The 15,589-nt window shown below is 40.4% G+C and overlaps 1 protein-coding gene across 1 annotated transcript in view; it reads right to left on the bottom strand.

Moving 5' to 3' along the window:
- NOL10 (nucleolar protein 10) overlaps positions 1-15,323 on the bottom strand; it is a 107,621-nt gene extending 92,298 nt beyond the window's left edge. Inside the window, exons 1-7 of the mRNA XM_046662595.1 lie at positions 15,151-15,323; positions 11,436-11,481; positions 9,198-9,296; positions 6,451-6,528; positions 2,388-2,425; positions 1,034-1,170; positions 16-81 (exon numbers count right to left, since the gene is read on the bottom strand). Of these exons, the coding sequence (XP_046518551.1) occupies positions 16-81; positions 1,034-1,170; positions 2,388-2,425; positions 6,451-6,528; positions 9,198-9,296; positions 11,436-11,481; positions 15,151-15,216 (530 nt within the window). The 5' untranslated portion in view covers positions 15,217-15,323. The remainder of the gene's footprint in view (positions 1-15; positions 82-1,033; positions 1,171-2,387; positions 2,426-6,450; positions 6,529-9,197; positions 9,297-11,435; positions 11,482-15,150) is intronic.
- Positions 15,324-15,589: the final 266 nt, after the last annotated feature.

Genomic DNA, 15,589 nt, shown 5'->3' with positions numbered 1-15,589 from the left:
TGACAAAATACTCACGCAGCATCAGTTTGTAGAGGATTCAGGTACCGTCCTTGTTCTAAGTTTAGCCTATAAACTTCAGAGCTGCAAAGTAACGAATAAAGTTAAAAATCTGGTAAACTAAAATGAACTTTTCTTCAAGTAAATGTAATTTTTAGAAATATATTTTATTGCTAAGGCATTCCCTTTGTAAAAACTGATAGAAAAATGTATTCTAAACCTAAAAATAACCACCTTATTTGTGAGTTTGTTTATACAGAAAAGTGATTTTAAACCACACATGTGCCATGAAATATTATGAAGCCATTAAGTGGAATATTGCAATCATGTGCCATACAATGACATTTCCATCAAGAAAGAACTGCACACATGAGTGCAGACCCACAGATTAAGGCGGTTCCATACGATCTGTACCATACAGCCCAGGTGGGCAGGAGGCTGACCATCTAGGTTTGTGCAAGCACACTCAACGATGTTCGCACCACAACAGAATTACCTAACGACGCATTTCTCAGAATGTATCCCCGTTGTGAAGAAACACGACCGTATTTACAAATAACAGGAGGAATACAAGATCCAAAACATATACACATGTGTATATAAGAAAAGACTAGAAGGAAACACAATAAAACACTAATAAGGGTTTCCTCTGGGTTGCATAATTATGGGTGATTTTTTTCTTTGTTATATATTTTTATATTTTCCCAATTTTCTAAAATGGATATTATATGTATAATCATAAAAAAAGGTAGCATTTAAGAATTCAGAGTTTTAAAATGCCGTGCAACGGGCCTAAGAAACTGCTTTCAGCACCAATTAGGTTACCGTCGTTTCTCTCTAGATTGAGAGCACCATGTTAATAAAAGTCAACGACGTCACTCGTAAGGGAGCCAGTCACTTCGGAACTACACCCTCTGAGAAACTGAAAGGCAGGGGTCACGCATTATTCTTCTTTTAACCCCGCTCCTCAGTTTTAAGAACAGAAGTTGTCTGAGAAGTCGGAAAGGAGAAAACAAAGAGGATTTAGACCCAATACCTTGCGCCAACAAAGTACAAGTCACAGGATGGATAATGGTAAGAGAAGTCTCTCCCGAACTTTGGTATTCTGGTTTTATAGTAAAAACCTGATTGTGAATGAAATTCAATGTATCTATCATTATGTAAGAAGACAATCTGAAAATGAAACAAGAAAATTAGTTTGCCTAGGTTTCTAGGTAAAGGGTTTATTTTATCATCATTATCAAAACTGGCAAAGCAAGGACAGCTCTGACCTCTCTTACCCTCCTCTCTCTGTAAACACTTGTGTATACACACAACTCTCCATCATGATGAAAGACTGTGATTAAGAACCAAACCTCTCCATTGGCTTCTCGATGCCTTCCTGCACCCTAAATAGTTTTTCTGCAAACCTCACATCTGAACTGAACAACTTAAGACAAATGTCCTTCACTTATCTGGTACCCGCATCTTCTAGAGAGCACCGCTCAGTAAGCTCAATGAATGGTTTCTTACTTTACTTAAGAACACATTTTAATAATCTCACAATCATCACACACGGTTTGATAACAGCTTGTATAAATTTAACTCTAATGTATTATGAAGATATCTTAAAAATCTGCAGATAGTATTTAAAAGCAAATTTATCAATATCTAGAGAAAATACATTACAAAATTATATGTCCCAAATCACATGTTAAATGGCTGCCACAGGCAAAAGGATAAAACCATAGTCCACAGTTCCCAGAACTGAAGACAATGTATAAAGCCGTATCAGCTCAGAAAACTCAGTTTTCCTTCAAGATGACATCTGACATCACTAAAAATGTTTCACTTTAAATTGAATAAGGCACTTTACTGACAATCTTCTGTTGAAAATGACCACAAGAACTGAAAGACGGACTAATGGCACCAAAAAAAGAAAGAAAATATATACACACTTAGTTGTGTTTTGTATTTCAGAATATGCCACAACCATTTATTTGCAGGGTTAAGAAAATCAATGTACTCTACTCTTTCACCTTTCACATGTGAACAAGAAAATGAAAGCAATCCAGCAAATAACACTAATTTAAATGCAAGGATGAAAATCACACATTTAGAATATAAAGTGGTCCAAAAATGATGACTGCTACCAATCCTTACAAACATAAAGTTTCATCTGCGATACGCAAAGCTTATTTTGGTCTTAGACTTGCCAAAGGTATCTCTATCACTGTTGTTTTAAAAGATACTATGGATCATACATGTGACAAACCATAAAAATATATTAACCAAAAATGATAGGTTTTATTTTAACAATGGGAACATCGTAAAAATACTTATCATAAAAACAAATTCCACTCATTCATTTCTCAAGTATAGTCAATACAAACCAATGCTCTCAAGCATACCTTTGAATAGTCATCAGACAAAGTTTCAAAGGTGACAACTGGAAAACAAGAAATAGTAAGAAAAAATAAAATTATCATTCTGCTTTTTAATAAAAATCCAAAGATGCAAAGATTCTAATTCAACACAAAAATTATATACAAATGCTGGCTTTTGTTTTCCTTGTTTGCCCCTACATCAAGAACAAAGTTGCCATTTTAAATTGCCCCAAAAACACCAAATGGAAAATCAAAAGCCTTATAATTTCTCAATACAGATCAACTAGATTTTCTGCTGAACTGAATCAAATTAAAAATAGGTAAATTAGGGGCCGGCCCCATGGCCGAGTGGTTAAGTTTGCGAGCTCCACTTTGGAGGCCCAGGGTTTCACCAGTTCTGATCCTGGGTGCAGACATGGCACCGCTCATCAAGCCATGCTGAGGCGGAATCCCACATGCCACAACTAGAAGGACCCACAACTAAAAATACACAACTATGTATTGGGGGGCTTTGAGAGAAAAAGGAAAAATAAAATCTTTAATAAAAAAAATAAGTAAATTCATCAAACATAATGACTTCTGAATTTTGCCACGGTTTTTCTGAGATGTTCAAAATAAAATAATAGACACTGAAAAACACTAAAAAAGTGTTGCTTTAAAAAAAGATAACATGGGGCTGGCCCTATGGTGTAGTGGTTGAGTTCTGTGTGCTGTGCTTCAGCAGCCCGGGGTCTGTAGGTTCAGATCCCAGGTGCAGACCTACACCACTCATCAGCCATGCTGTGACAGTGACCCACACACAAAATAGAGGAAGGCTGGCAGGGATGTTAGCTCTGTGTGAATCTTCCTCAACAAAAAAAAGGAAAGAAAAAAGATAACAGTAACTTTTTACTCACTCATAGTATACCTGCTAAACAAAAGTAAAGAGTGAAAACAGTTTTCATTAGCAGCACATGGAATTTGCATTGTTTTTAAAAACAAAAGTGTGAAACAGGTTAAAACTTCTTTTCCCTCAATCTCAAACACGAGTCCACCAGATAAAAATACCTGAACTCTCCTGTTTCAACCTGCCCTCTGTGCTAGGCAGAATTCTAAGAATGACACCACCGACCTTCCCCCTTGTATAGGTCCCTCTTCTGGAGAATGTGGGTGGAATCTGTGGATGTGATGACATCACTCCCATGATTACGTCACATTATATGGCAAAGGGGAGATTTATAATCACATGAGCCCTTCAATGGCAGAGTTTTCTCCAGCTGGCCGCAGAAGGGGAAGTCAGAGAGATTCGAAGCACAAGAAGGATTCAGTAGGCTGTTGCTGGTTTGAAAGTAGAGGGGACAAGGTGATGACAGGGAATGCAGGAAGCCTCCAGAAGCTAAGAGTAGCCCCAGGCTGACAGTCAGCAGGAAACAGGAACCGCAGGACTACAACCACAACAAACTGCATTCTGCCAAACACCTGAAAGTTTAAAAACGAAGCTTGCCCAGAGCCTCTGAATAAGAGTCCCACGTGGCTGAGGCCTTGAGTCCAGCCCTGAGCACAGCACACAGCAGGGCCTGGATGGACTTCTACAGAGCTGTGAGCCAACAAATGGATGTGTTAAGTGGCCACGTTTATGGTAATTTGTTACCCAGCAAAGACAACTAATACACAACCCGTTCCCATTTTAATGAGCAGAAAAGCAGCCAAACATAAGCATACCTCGTTTTATTGCACTCTGTTTTATTGCGCTTCGCAGATACTATTTTTACAAATTGAAGGTTTGTGGCAACTTTGCGTCAAACAAGTCTATTGGTGCCATTTTTCCAACAGCATTTGCTCACTTCATATCTGTGTCACGTTTTGGTAATTCTTGCAATATTTCACACCTCCTCATTATTATTACATACGTTACGGCGATCTGTGATCGGTGATCTTTGACGTTGCTACTGTAATTGTTTCGGGGTGCCACAAACCACCTACGTAAGATGGTGAACTCAACCAATAAATGCTGTGTTCTGACTGCTCCCACTGGCCACTCCCCTGTCTCTCTCCCTCTCCTCAGGCCTCCCTAGTCCCTGAAACACAATATTGAACGTAGGCTATTAGTAACCTTACAAGGGCTTCTAACCGTTCAAGTGAAAGGAAGAGTCGCACATCTCTCACTTTAAAGCAAGGAAGGCATGTTGAAAGCTAAGACAGGCTGAGGTCTTCTTGTGCCAAACAGCTAACCAAGTTGTAAATACAAAGAAAAAGTTCTTGAAGGAAATTAAAAGTGCTACTCCAGTGAGCACATGAATGACAAGAAAGCAAAACAGCCTTATTGCTGATATGGAGAAAGTTCTAGTGGTCTGGATAGAAGAGCAAACCAGCCACAACGTTCCCTCAAGCCAAAGCCTGACCCACAGCTAGGCCCTAACTGTCTTCAATTCTGTGAAGGCTGAGAGGGGAGGAAGCTGCAGAAGAAGATTTTGAAGCTAGCCGTGGTTGGTTCAAGAGGTTTAGAGAAAGAAGCCATCTCCATGACATAAAAGTGCAAGGGGAAGCAGCAAGTGCTGACGTAGAAGCCGCAGCAAGTCATCCAGAAGATTCAGCAAAGATCATTAATCATGGTGGCTACACTAAACAAGAGACTGTCAATGTAGATCAAACAGCCTTCTATTGGAGAAGTTGCCATCTAGGACTTTCATAGCTAGAGAGGAGAAGTCAATGCCTGGCTTCAAAGTTTCAAAGGACAGGCTGACTCTCTTGTTAGGGGCTGACGCAGCTGTTGACTTTCAGTTAAAGCCAATGCTCATTTACCACTCTGAAAATCCTAGAGTCCTTAAGAATTATGCTAAATCTACTCTGCCTATGCTCAATGAATGGAACAACAAAGCCCAGATGACAGCACATCTGTTTACAATAAGGTTTATTGAATATTTTAAGTCCACTGTTAAGACCTATTGCTCAGAAAAAAAAGATTCCTTTCAAAATATTACTTCTCACTGACAATACACCTGGGTCACCCAAGAGCTCCGATGGAGATATACGGTGAAATTAATGTTGTTTTCATGCCTGGTGACACAACAGCCACTGTGCAGCCCAAGGTGCAAGGAGTAATTTCAATTTTCAAGTCTTATTATTTAAGAAATACATTTGGTAAGGCCATAGCTGCCACAGATAGAGATTCCTCCGGATGTCTCTGAGCAAAGTAAACTGAAAACCTTCTGGAAAGAATTCACCATTCTAGATGCCATTAAGAACATTCAGGATTTATGGGAAGAAGTCAAAATATCAACGTTAACAGGAGTTTGGAAGAAGTTGTTCCAACCCTCATGGATGACTCTGAGGGGTTCAAGACTTCAGTGGAGGAAGGAACTGCAAATGCGAGAGCAAGAGAACTGGAACTAGAAGTGAAACCTAAAGAAGTGACTGAATTGCTCCAATCTCGTGATAAAACTTTAACGGGTGAGGAGTTGCTTCTTACGGATGAGCAAAGAAAGTGGTTTCTTAAGATGGAATTTAATCCTGGTGAAGATGCTGTGCAGACTATTGAAATGACAAGAAAGGATTTACATAAACAGTGGATAAAGCAGCAGCAAGGTTTGGGAGGACTGACTCCAATTTTGAGAGAAGTTCTACTGTGGGTAAAAAGCTATCAAACAGCGTCACGTACTACAGAGAAACCATGAAAGGAAGAGTCAATCGAAGCAGCAAACTTCATTGTTGTCCTGTTTTAAGAAATTGCCACAGCCGCCCAAGCCCTCAGTGAGCACCATCCTGGTCAGTCAGCAGCCATCAACACCGAGGCAAGACTCTCCACCAACAAAAAGATTTGGACTTGCTGAAGGCTCAGATAATGGTTATAATTTTTTAGCAATAAAGGTTTTTTTTAATTAAGGTATGTACATTGTCTTTTTAGACATAATGCTATTGCACAATTAACAGAGTACAGTATAGTGTAAACATAACTTTTACATGCACTGGGAAACCAAAAAATTTATGTGACTTTCTTTATTGTGATATTCACTTTATTGTGGTGGTTGGGAACTGAACCCACCATATCTCCAAGGCATGCTTGTATAAAAAGTTATTTTCATGAATTCAAATTTAACCTCTTACTTACCTTCTGAATCTAAACATCTTTCAAACTTCAGGGACAACTGGTAGGTGTCATAACATCGAACCCGAGGTTTATATGTTCCTGTAAAAAAAATTAAGATGATGTAAAACCTAAGGACATACTTTTCATTATCACTATCTCATTGATATGTTGAGTACACTTTCTGTTCAGAGGTAAGCCGGATTCATGATAACCATATCAAAGGAAAAGAACTTAAAAGCAGCCCTCCCAACATCGCAAGGGGAAAGGCACAAAGGATACAAACAAAGAAGTCATAGAAAATGAAATACAAATAACTAATAAACTTCACAAATTATCTAACAAAGAAGATTAAAACAATGAAATAGTTTTTGTCCATCAGAATGGCAAAGATGAAAAGATGGTTAATATCTGTGTTAGTGACGATGTTAAAAAAAAGTACACTAGTACTTTGGGGATTAGCACAAACTGTCACAAATTCTACAATCTGGCAATACCTGTATTTATATGTTTTGTTTATACACCTTGAACCTGTATTTCAACTTATACAAATTTATTCTACAGAAACACACCCACAAGTGTACCAAAGACATGAGAGATGTTCGTTGCAGCACTGTTTACAAATGGTCAAAAACTGAAAGCAAAAACAATGTCCACTAATAGGGAAATGGTTAAATAAATGACAGTAAATCATTATATAGCTCATAAAGAGGATGACGCAGGCCTGTAATTACTGACATGGAAAGCTGCCAAACCACAGTGCAAAGTGAGAGAGTGAGTACGAAGAGCCGGGGGAGCACCACAGTACGACCCCACCTTTGTAAAACTCAACAGGGATAATGTAGTAATTTGTACAGAAAAAAGCTGGAGGACTAGCAGAGTGATTGCCTCTCTCTGCAAAGTGCAATTTTAGGGCCTTTTACATTTTATCTTATGTATTTCTATAATATTTCCATTTTTTATAAGTTTATCATGTTTGCAATCAGGAAAAGAAAAAGGTTGATTTTTAAAACTAATAAAGATATTTTTAAAAAAAAGGAATGAGGGAGTCCTGTGTTTACCGGCATGGATCAAAGCCCAAGATCTCATTTAAAAATAGTATATAGTATAGTGTATATATACACACAGACACTATATATAATATATAGTATATATTACATAATAGGTAATTGTTTACATGTGTGAAACTATACACATATATATTCTGAACATAAAACTGGAGGCTTGAAATGTGGACAGTGTTAGTCAACTGAGACAACCATCAACACAGAACAAAAGACACTGGCATGCAGATGTATAAACGTTCTGTCAAATAAGAAAATGGTTGCAAAAGGGATATAGATGGGTAATGTTAAAGCAGATTAAAAAACGTTATGTGGACAATACACAGGATATATGTACCAAAATCACAACTAAAACAGGTTGGGTAATGCTGTTCTAAATGATAACACATTAAAAGTTCCCTATATTTCATGGCTTTTTGATACTGATGAATACCTTAGTGACATAAAAAATATTAGTATGTGATACAGAAAATCATTATGTTAAAAGTGATCTTGGGCTGGCCCGGTGGTGCAGCAGTTAAGTTCGCATGTTCCACTTCGGCGGCCCGGGGTTCACCAGTTCGGATCCCGGGTGCAGACATGGCACTGCTTGGCAAGCCATGCTGTGGTAGGTGTCCCACATATAAAGCAGAGGAAGATGAGCGTGGATGTTAGCTCAGGGCCAGTCTGCCTCAGCAAAAACAGAAGGATTGGCGGCAGATGTTAGCTCAGGGCTAATCTTCCTCAAAAAAAAAAAAGAAAAAAGTGATCTTTCCTGGAACTCTCATTCATTGTTTGTGGGAGTGTAAAATGATCTGATCACTTTGGAAAAAACCCTGGCAGTTTTTTTATCAAACTAAGCATACACCTACCCTACAGCCCAGCAATGTCCTCATAACAGACTTGTATAAGACTGTTCATAGTGCTTTATAAACAATGGCCAAAAAATGAAAATAGCCCAGGTGTCCATCAAATGGAAAATGCATAAATAAACCATGATATATTCCAATAAGGAAATACTATCTGGTAATAAAAAACAAAGAACAAACTACTGACACATATAAACAACAGGTATGAATCTCAAATATAAAGTCCTACGTGAAATAAATCTTAGACAAAAAGAATACATAAAGCATATGACTGCATTTATATAGAGTTCTAAGACAGGCTTTGGTGAAAAAATCAGTCACAGGAGTGGATGCCTATGCATGGGTGGAAGCAGGGACTGACCATGAGGGGAATGAAGGAAGTTTCTGGATGAAAGGAAATTTCTATATCTTGATAGGGGTCTGGGCTACACAAGTGTATGTATTCGTCAACTTATCAAACGGTATACTTAAAATTTGTGCATTTCACTCTATGTAAATTTACCTTAAAAAAAACCTATAAGCAAATACTGAACTCTAGTTAATGATATATATGCTGAGGTATTTAGGGGTGAAGTATACTGATATCTGCAACTTGCTTGGAAATGCATCAAAAACCAGGATGGACTGATGGTTGGACAGAAAGATAGGTAGGATAAATATGTAAAAAAGCAAATAGAGCAAACTAATGCAGAATCTAGGTGGTGGGTAAATGGATGTTCACTGTAAATTTTTTTCAATAACTTTGTATGTTCGAAATTTTTCATAATAAAACGTTAGGGTAATAAAAAAAAGTGACTTTTCTCACCATGGCATTTCCTGCTATGAAATGTATGTAAATCATAACCAAAAAGATGCTTACCCGTTGCTAAAATATACTGTCCATCTTTTGACACTTTAATAGTGGTACAAACAGTAGGCATTTCAAAATCTTGAATAAGTTCAATTCTTCTACGGACATCTACAAAGAGAGAAAATAAATTAACTGGTTTAACTACCATGTGTTTACTCTCTATCACAGGGAGAAAAAGCTTTCAGAGCAGTCACTGCAAACAGGTCCATCAGGCCCAGTGCCCCCAGCCTTGGGAGCACACCAGGACGGCCTCACCCACTACACAGCAAGAGTTCTTGGGTCATACACTATGTTTCTAAGCTAAGTTTTTTATTTTTTATTTTGACTTTTTAAAAAGGAAAGAGTATCGGGGCTGGCCCCGTGGCCGAGTGGTTAAGTTCGCGCGCTCCGCTGCAGGCGGCCCAGTGTTTCGTTGGTTCAAATCCTGGGCGCGGACATGGCACTGCTCATCGGACCACGCTGAGGCAGCGTCCCACATGCCACAACTAGAAGGACCCACAATGAAATATACAACTATGTACCGGGGGGCTTTGGGGAGAAAAAGGAGAAAAATAAAATCTTTAAAAAAAAAAAAAGGAAAGAGTATCATCATTAATTGAAAAAGGAAACGTCCATAATAGTGCATCAAACTTCCAGTCTTAAGATGTGAATAAATGGGGAACAGAATAAACATTAAGCCACTAGTGTTACTCAATCATGGCTATGACAAAAATCTTATCATTTTTCCCTCCTAAATAATAAGTGTAAACTATTAAAATGTTAAGTTTATATAACAAACTGCTACCAAGCTGACTTTTGCCTCTGTGGGCACCACTGACGTGCAGCCGAGAGGATCCCGGCTGCAGGAAGACTCAGAGCAGTCCCTCTGGATCAAAACACCAACAGGGACTCTCCCGAAAACTGCTTCCCTCCTGCAAGAAAGTGTGGGTCTTTGCTGGCCGCTACCATAACCATGTGCCCACTGCAAGGACTGTTTACGACTCTGTGCATATTACTGCCTTCTTTACTAAACTCAAATACCAGCTTCAAACCAACTGAGTAGGAGTGGCCTACTCAATCTGGAAGACACATGATAGTTTTGAGATGGGTTGGCAGAAAGAGTCAATGAACAATTTTTTCCTTAATCTGAATCCGTTTTCTTACACACTAGAACATTGCAGTGGAATGAGTCAAGAGAGATCAGAATCAGCAGTAATTTTCATTTTCCTTTGGTTTAAAGTTTTAATTTTCTAACTTTAGTACCAAATAAAGCCTACTTTTCCAAAATGCTTGCCTTAGGGTACTTACCTCACATCAGAAACCCTTCAATATCTTGGGTCTTTGAGTTTTAGATAATAATTTAAAATATATGGGAAGATAAATCACTTTTCATATATGATAAGTTGTAATGGAGAAAATTTAATGAAAATTTGTCCAAAATGATTTCAGTTAAAAACTAATCTTACATGTCTATCTTCTCTGCTGCCATAATTTAAAGAATCAAAATCTTCTGCAATGATCTTTTATTATCGAGTTCTTATGTCCTGTATATAAAATTACTTTGTTCAGAAAGAAAACATTCATTGTTTCTATATCTCAAAAACTGACAAATGGAAAAAGATTCTGATACACTGGAAAACAAAGCAATTATGGAACCATTAGGAAAGACAGTCCTTCTTGGGCCTCTTACATTCCTGTACATCTTGCTGGGTATGGCAAGACTACAAGGCCCTGGCCACTCCTTAATCTGAGCCATTTCTCAGGGCTATTTACGCAGCTGGGAACCTTGACAGGTGACGTAACATGTCTCCACACAAAGACAGGCTTGCTTACTGATTGCTATAAAAGCAATGGACTTCCCAAGTTCAGTGTTCCTCAGTTGCAACACAAACCCACTGCATGCAGAGCATCCCTCTGGGCCGTGCTCAGTGCCCCGTGGGACTTAAGGGCAAGGGGAGCTGACAGACACATGCTGATGCTCATGCCAGCTGCTGTGCTGCAGGAGGCTCTCTGACCCAGGAGCATGCGTCTTCTGCTATTATCCAAGAAACAGTAATAGGCCAACTTATTAGCACGTAGCTAAAATTGAACCCCACACCCACCAGGAATGTATCAACCACAAGAAAAGGTTTCTTAAGAAGGAAAAGGGCAAAAAGTTTATTTGCCACTGCAATTTTGTAAACCTACACTTAAATATGATAATAAACGAGTGAAAGCATTAGAACACGGATCATGAATGTAGCTAAAGTGGGAAAAAATAAAACTCACCAACATTCTTCTTCTGTAGTGCTCTCTTCTTCCTGTCAGAAAGCCACTTAAAGAAAAGGAAGAGACTTGACTTTAAAATGTATTTACTTGAATTGTTTTTCTGCTTACAAAAATAATACATGCTCATATTAAAAAACTGAAACCTCAAAGGAAAATATAACAGTGAAAATATTGTGTAATTCTAATCCTACTGTTAACATATCCTCTGGATTTTTTTCTTGTATATATTTACATAAAACACACAACAAATTTTTAGAACTACTACTCTTATTTTACACAAAAGAAAACTAATTCGTCTAATTAATCTAAGGGAAAGCAGTAAGCCTCAAATATTATGGGTTATAACTAATATATGGGACAACTTAAGTGAAATTTTAAAAAGCAAAACATTAAAAAGAGAAAGTTTCTTAAAGAAACATATTTTTACAAAGATAAAACTAGATAAATAACAGCAAACCGCTGACACTTGGTAATATAGAAATGATACTTTTTAAAAATCACATTCACTGATACCAGATTTTGTTTTGTAATTAACGTACCTCAATTTTGCAAAGAGTATAATTTCACTGCATGAACAGGTGCCAACAACGAAGCACTAACCAATTATGAGTGCCCTAAAGCAGTGGTTCTCAACCAGGGGCAGTTTGGCCCGGCCACTCTCCCCTCTCCGGGCTCCCCCACACCTCACCAAAGGGCTTTTGGCAATTCCTAAAGACATACTTGGTTGTCATAACTGAGGGGTGTGCTCCCGGCATCTAGGGGGCAGAGGTCAGGGATGCTAACAAACATCCTACAATGCGCCGGACAGCCCATACAACAAAGAATTGTCCAGCCCAAAATGTCAATAATGATGAGGTTAAGAAACCCCACCCTCAAGAAACGAAAGAAAAGCAAGAGAAAAATTAACAGACGTCATCTCCAAAAGCACAAACCCAATGTACAGCCTGCGTTAGACACACATTAGATTCTTTAGGATTCTCTGGTCATGCAGACCATCACTCGAGACTCTAAGTATGATGCCTGAGGCAGTGTCTACATTTGAAGAGGTGTCATTCTTTGAAGGGCTCGAGTCTGAGCCAGAGCTTTCCTCCTGCCTTTGAGTTCAGTGCGTTGATTTATTGGTTTATGCTAGTCTTTGTGATTAAATTGCTCTGATTTTATTTTAGGTGCTAATGTTTCAATCAAAGGTGATGTTAAAATACACTTTTGGGCACTCAAGATATTCTTTTACATCTACCTATCACAAGCAGAATCAGGACACATTACCAGGGCTTCTCCTTTAAGAGGGGATCCAATTTTCTCTTCTCAGACAGTTACGCTCAAGAAAGGGGCACTTCATTCAATAACTAGTCTCACACATCATGAGCAAAAGAGCTTGGGGCCAAGGGAAGGGGACCGAGATTTCCTTCTAAATGGGAGCCTGGGACCATAAAGGGCCAGAAATTCTGTAACACAGTGATGATGGGAAGGATGGAAAGTTCATTCAGGACTTCCTGTACAAACTGACAGCTCCACAGGAGAGCACACAAGACAGAGAGTCAGCATGGGGCCGGAACAAATGCATCTAGGGCCAAAAAAAGTTCACCAAAGAACTGAAAGTTGTTACTAATTTCAGTCATCTTCTCTGTATTCTATAAAACCATAGCTAATAAAGAATGACACTTTACCAGTGCCAAATAATTTAATCAGAAACTTAGAAAAAGAGTTCTGGACATGGCAATGACCTAATTCTCTCACTGGACAGGTGCCTCACTGTTGTTGAAAAGAAAGAGACCCTACTTGATCTTACTAGAAGCAGGTAAAGCAAATTAGGCAACTGTTGATGAGTTAGAATTATTTTAAAAGAAGATTCAGAGAGATGACTATACTACTACACACACAACTGTCTGCTCAACATTTCCACTTGATATTTATTAGAACTTCAAACCTTAAGCACCAAAAATAAAACCTTTGATCCTTTTAGCTCACTACCCTCTTCCTCTCCACCCACAATGTGCTCAATTCTTCTCCATTTCAGTTATCAGCAACAACATGCACCTGGCTGTTCAGATCCAAAACCTAAGCGTTCTCTCCTGATTCCTTCCTTTCCTTCACCTCAACTTCTCCCCAGCCCTATCTGATCCATTTGCAAATCCCATTAGCCTTCCTCCAAAATACCTCCCGAATCCCACTGTGTCCTAGCATTTCCTTTGCTACCATCCTAGCCCAAGCCACCAAAGTCTCTCAGTTGGACTACCTAACTCATCCCCACTGATTCTCTCCCCAGCTATAGTCATTTGCCACTCAGCAGCCTAGTTTAAAACCCATCAATGGCTTCCAACAGCACTAAGAATAAAACCCCAACTTCCTACCTTAGCCTGCAAGGCCCACCTCTCCAGCCACATCTTCCCCCACTCTCTCCCATCACTCAGCATACCAAAGCCACAGCTGTGCCACTTCTCCATCACGCCAAGTGCATTCCCATTGTGGAACTTTCACACTTGCTGTTCTCTCAGCACTGAAAACTCTTCCTTCCCCCAGATCTTCACATGACTGGCCCCTTTTCATCATCCAAGTTTCTCCACAAATGTCACCTCTTGTAGAGAGGGCTTCCCTGAAGGATTTAGTCCAAACATTTTTTCTGAACACTTCATCTACAACAGCTCTCTTCTAGTCACTCATCACTCTAAGCACTTACCAGTATCTGAAGTTGTCTTCCTTACTTAATTGTTATCCTTTTCCCTAACAGGGAACCTTATCTGACACGTTCACCACATATCCCAACACTCAGAACAGGGCTGCCTGCACGTAGTCACTTCTCAACTGGAGCTGAGGAGTTATTTAACCTGAATTCTGAGAAGAATGGAAGAATCTAATCACTCGCTCCAAATCTTTCAGGAGTGAACACATGGAAGAGCTATATTTATTCTGATTTCCAAGGGCAGGACTCAGACCAACAGCAGCATGCTATAAAGTGGCATGTTTTAAAACCCCTAGCTAACAAGTAGTCTCAATATGGAAATAAACGTCTGCAAAAAGTTTCCTCTGGCTGGAAGTGTTGGGACAGAGGCTTGACCATCACTTATAAGAAATAAAATCCAAGCTCCAGAGCCTAGGAGTGTGACCCTGAATAAGTCACCCTTCCCCTCGCTGGATCTGTTGCATATTTTAAACACGAGAAGACTGGAAGAGAATCACTGATTTTCCAAGCCCCTTACAACTTTGATGTCCTAAGACTCAACGAAATCAAGTTAAGTCCAACAGGGTTCAATAACACTGCCCTCTACACAATAAATTCTGCAGACGCAAAGTCTGCATTTCTCTTGCTCACTGTTGTATTTCTAAAACTTGGTATATACAGGAACTCAACAAACAGCTAATCAACACGTATTAAAATGGGGGAGAAATGTCTGTCAACCAATCTGTCCCCGTTTTCCTCCTCGATGTGGCAGCGGCTGTGAACATCCACAGAAGCCCAAAGGGACGCGGCCTCTGTTCTAGGGAACTTTACAAAAGTTCAAGCAAAGCTCATGAACCCTGATCACCCTTGGCCCCGCTCTGGCGCGGTGACAGCAGTGTCCTCGTCTCCCGGTGCCGACCAGCTCCCCCGCGCCGTCACTCGCCTCTGGGCCTCGCGGAGTCGGCGTCCGGCCAGGGCCCTCCCTGCTAAAACAGCGACCAGGGCCGGGGAGAGGGGCAGGTGCCCCGCGCTGAGTAGGCCCCCGAAGTGACTCACCTCGGGAAGGGACTTGCCGCAGCTGAGACTGTAAATCTTCACCTCGTTGAGGCTGGAGACCTGCATGGCTGCGCCGAGAAGCGGCGGCCCCTGCTCCTGGCTGGACCCCCCTCCGGGGAGCGCACGCGAGCATCCAAACCCGAGGACCTCCGCGCCGCGCCTCTGCGGCGTGCTGCGCTGCGCCGGCTGATGACGCACTTCCGGGCGCCGGAAACGCGCCCGTTCCCGGAAGAGGAAGAGTTGCGGCGTTAGGGAAGGGAAGGGAAGCGGCCGGGAGGGGAAGGGTTGAGTCTGTAGCGAGGCGGCGGGGGCACGCGGCGACCCGGATACGGAGATGGCCGGGGACCGCTGTCAGTCTTGTGAACTTGTCGAGTGGCAGGAAGCCCTTCGGGTCGCTGCCTAGGCCGCAGGGTCGCGGTCCCGGGTGAGGCGGGCGGTG

This window comes from Equus quagga, chromosome 5 (assembly GCF_021613505.1).
Source record: "Equus quagga isolate Etosha38 chromosome 5, UCLA_HA_Equagga_1.0, whole genome shotgun sequence".
Taxonomy (NCBI): Eukaryota; Metazoa; Chordata; class Mammalia; order Perissodactyla; family Equidae; genus Equus; species Equus quagga.
Note: the sequence above shows the minus strand (reverse complement) of the source record. Positions and strands in the feature narration are given on the sequence as shown.